The following is a 3,869-nucleotide window of genomic DNA, read 5'->3' as shown; positions in this document are numbered from 1 at the left end:
ATTGTGACATGTTACGTTTAGCGATGAATAAACTCTCCCCTCGTCATTATACTACCTCTTCTGTCATCACTCTTTCTCTCTCTCAACCTCTCTTTCTCTCTCCCCTCCACAGGGCACTCAGTTGATCCTGAATGCAGCTAAGGAGTTGGGCCAGCTCTCCAAGCTCAAGGTAATGGATGCCACGTTAGGATGAGTTCCTTTCTACAGCACATTTCAGACACAATGCAGTCCTGTCGTGTAGTGTGCCGTATTAACTACATTGTCGCATTAACTAACTCGGTCTCTGTTTCCCTGCCCTGCAGGAGCACATGGTGCGAGAGGAGGCCAAGGCTCTGTCTCCTAAACAGTGTGCCGTCATAGAGCTCGCATTGGACACTATTAAGGTACAGTATACATTATGTACACTTTGTAGGATGGATGAAATAGTATGTAGTATGTGTTATGTACATTGAAGTAAAATGCACTTTACATAAAGCATCCAGGTATAAAGCTTCATAACTTGTTATAAGCATCTATGAACCTACATAATGTATTATAACAAGGGTTATAATGTTATGTCTCTATGGGTAAATAACAATACCTGTTGGCGTCTCCCCCTGCAGCAATACTTCCATGCGGGCGGTGTGGGCCTGAAGAAGACGTTCCTGGAGAAGAGTCCTGACCTGAAGTCTCTGCACTACGCCCTGTCCCTCTACACACAACACACTGACAAGCTCATCAGGAAGTTTGTCCTCTCCCAAAACACTCAGGGTACGACTGTCTGTCTAGACAGACAGCTGGCTCTCTCTGGCTCTTCACTTCTCTCTCTCTGTCTCTCTCTCTCTCTCTCTCTGTCTCTCTCTCTGCCTGCCTCTGTGAATGGTAACTCTGGTCGTGAGATTTGGTACAACGATACATGTGAGCTGGGATATCCTACTGAACTTTCTCCTCTCTCCCTGTTAGTCCATGGAGGGAAGGGGGTCAGGTATACCCTGAATGAAGACACATTACCAGAGAAGGGTAAGTGCCTTCTCACCTCTCCACCCTCCCCCTCTCCATACACATTCAATGTAAACAGCATGTTTCAGGAGAATTACAGTCTGGTGCAAACCAGCTGCAGGCTTTAACCCTGGCTCTAAACCTACTGTGGCTATGGGCCAGCCAGCCAAGCACTGCTGCACCCTTACACTAACTGGATTGAACCGATATCTGTCCAGCCCTTGTAGGCCACACAGACACGTACTTGTGCACGTGACGATAAAACTTGGAAGGAAGATTGTAATCAGGGAATGGATAATGGAGGAGAGGATTCCAGTGGTGGAACGATCCCAACGTCTAGACATAGCCAGACACACGCACACCGACACAGCATGCATTGTGTAGACAGATTTATCAGCCTGCCTTTGCTTTATTGTGCATTAAACTGGCTTGCTACCAACTGAAACACTTTGGGGTTTACAGAGTGTTCTGGTCAACAGAAGTGATCTCAACGCTGTGTGTCTTATGTCACGGTTAACACTTGACCTCTGGTAGGGTCGGGAGTGGAGGAGCCAATCGGAGAGGTGGTCATGCGTGTGGAGATCTTCACCCACCCCAACACTGGAGAACACAAGATCACTGTGAGAGGTGAGAGATGGAGTGAGGGGGAAGGAGAAAGAGATGGAGGGGGTTATGGGGAAAGGGAGGGCATAAGGGAGGGATAATAATGGGCTTTACATACATAATTGCACTCGACTTGAGCTTTTCTGAAATGCACTGCAAAAACGACCCACTACCCTTTCTCTCTCCCAGTGGTGGCTGCCAATGACATTAAGTGGCAGACCCAGGGGATCTTCCGTCCCTTCGTGGAGGTCTACATCATCGGTCCCCACCTCAGTGACAAGAAGAGGAAACACGCCACCAAGTCCAAGAACAACAGCTGGTCGCCCAAGTTTAACGAGACCTTTCAGTAGTGAGTATATCAGGCCTATTTCTGGTTAAGGGTGTGTGTGCTCGCGTGTCAATGTCAATATGTGTGCACTATCCAACCCACCTCTTCTCTGTCTCCTCTCCAGTTCCCTGGGTAGTGAGTTGGGTCCTGAGGGTTATGAGCTGCAGCTGTGTGTGAAGGACTACTGCTTCGCCAGGGAGGACCGTACAGTGGGCATGGCCCTGATGCAGTTGAAGGACATGGCCTCTAGGGGCAGCGTGACGTGCTGGCTCCCCCTGGGGAAGAGGGTCCACATGGACGAGACGGGCCTGACAGTACTGAGGATCCTATCCCAACGCAACAACGATGAGGTGGCCAAAGAGTTCGTCAAGCTGAAGTCAGACCAGCGCCCTGCTGAAGAGGGACAAGGGAGCTGAGAGAGAACAGGTCAAGAGATACTGATGCAGTCACGGAACATACACAGGGGTACACATGAATTCATACACCGCACAAAAGCGTGCACTGTACATACACACAAACAATACAGGCAAACACATACGTGAACCCACACAACATATGCATATGTTATACAAAACATGGTCATAAACACACTGATGATCTCTATCACAATGATTTAGCACGTGTCCAAACACTGGCCAACGGTTCCTTCGGCCATAGATAGATTTTGTACACCTATCAATCAGTTTATCAATTTCTGCTGCTCTCTTTCACTCTTGCATATTTACATCCAATTTTTCTATACATTTAATGCAGAAATTGATTGTGAAAAAAATATCACCTGAGGAGTTATGGATGACTTTGCACTTTGACCTCTGCATGTTCAGGAGAGCAGCCCTAACCCCAACTCTTACTCCTCTGTCTGTCTGTCAATATAACAGTCTGTTCTCTGTTTATTTTTATGTTGTGCTGTCTTCCTGCTGTGTGATGTGTTCTGGGTAGAAGATGCCATAAGGCACAGATCTAGGATCAGCGTACAATCCCCTTGTCCTTACTTTGCCTGTTAGGGAGGGGGGAATTTAACTCTGATCTTACAGCGCCTTCGGAAAGTATTCAGACCCCTTGACTTTTTCCACATTTTGTTACATTACAGCCTTGTTCTAAAATGTATTAAATGTATTTTTTACTCATCAATCCACACACAATAAATACCCCATTATTGACAATGCAAAAAAATATTTTTGGGTTGTTGTTTTTTCTAATTGATAAAAAATATCACATTTAAGTAAGTATTCAGGACCCTTTACTCAGTACTTTTTGTTGAAGCACCTTTGGCAGCGATTACAGCCTTGAGTCTTCTTGGGTATGATGCTACAAGCTTGGCACACCTGTATTTGGGGAGTTTCTCCCATTCTTCTCTGCAAATCTTCTCAAGCTCTGTCAGTCTGGATGGGGGCGTGGCTGCACAGCTATTTTCAGGTCTTTCCAGAGATGTTCGAACGGGTTCAAGTCCGGGCTCTGGCTGGGCCACTTGGACGTTCAGAAACTTGTCCCGAAGCCACTCCTACGTTGTCTTGGCTGTGTGCTTTCAAATCAAATTTGATTTGGCACATGCACCGAATACAACAGGTGTAGACCAGTGAAATGCTTAACCAACAAGCCCTTAACCAACAATGCAGTTTTAAGAAAGATATGTGACAAGTAAAAATAGATAAGTAAAAAATACAATTAAAATAACAAAAATATTTAAAGAGCAGCAGTAAAATACAGCAGACAGGCTATATACAGGGGGTACTGGTATAGAGTCAATGTGCTGGGCCACAGGTTAGTTGCGGTAATATGTACATGTAGGTAGAGTAAAAGTTACTATGCATAGATAATAAACAGAGAGTAGCAGCAGCATAAGGGAGGGGTGAGGGGGAGGGACAATGCAAATAGTCTGGGTAGCCATTTGATTAATTGTTCAGGAGTCTTATGGCTTGGGGGTAGAAGCTTTAAGAAGCCTTTTGGACCTAGACTTGGC

At 45.9% G+C, this 3,869-nt stretch overlaps 1 protein-coding gene across 3 annotated transcripts in view; it reads left to right on the top strand.

The window, feature by feature from the left end:
* The window catches only part of LOC124041526 (protein unc-13 homolog A-like), a 40,049-nt gene extending 36,868 nt beyond the window's left edge, over positions 1-3,181 (top strand). For all 3 annotated transcript variants that reach the window (XM_046359223.1, XM_046359222.1, XM_046359224.1), the window contains 7 exons: positions 113-169; positions 303-383; positions 603-750; positions 943-999; positions 1,513-1,605; positions 1,771-1,930; positions 2,034-3,181. In XM_046359223.1, the coding sequence (XP_046215179.1) occupies positions 113-169; positions 303-383; positions 603-750; positions 943-999; positions 1,513-1,605; positions 1,771-1,930; positions 2,034-2,325 (888 nt within the window). In that variant the 3' untranslated portion in view covers positions 2,326-3,181. The remainder of the gene's footprint in view (positions 1-112; positions 170-302; positions 384-602; positions 751-942; positions 1,000-1,512; positions 1,606-1,770; positions 1,931-2,033) is intronic.
* Positions 3,182-3,869: the final 688 nt, after the last annotated feature.

This window comes from Oncorhynchus gorbuscha, linkage group LG08 (assembly GCF_021184085.1).
Source record: "Oncorhynchus gorbuscha isolate QuinsamMale2020 ecotype Even-year linkage group LG08, OgorEven_v1.0, whole genome shotgun sequence".
Classification (NCBI taxonomy): Eukaryota; Metazoa; Chordata; class Actinopteri; order Salmoniformes; family Salmonidae; genus Oncorhynchus; species Oncorhynchus gorbuscha.
The sequence above is the reverse complement of the archived record's forward strand: the minus strand, read 5'-3'. Positions and strand labels throughout refer to the sequence as shown.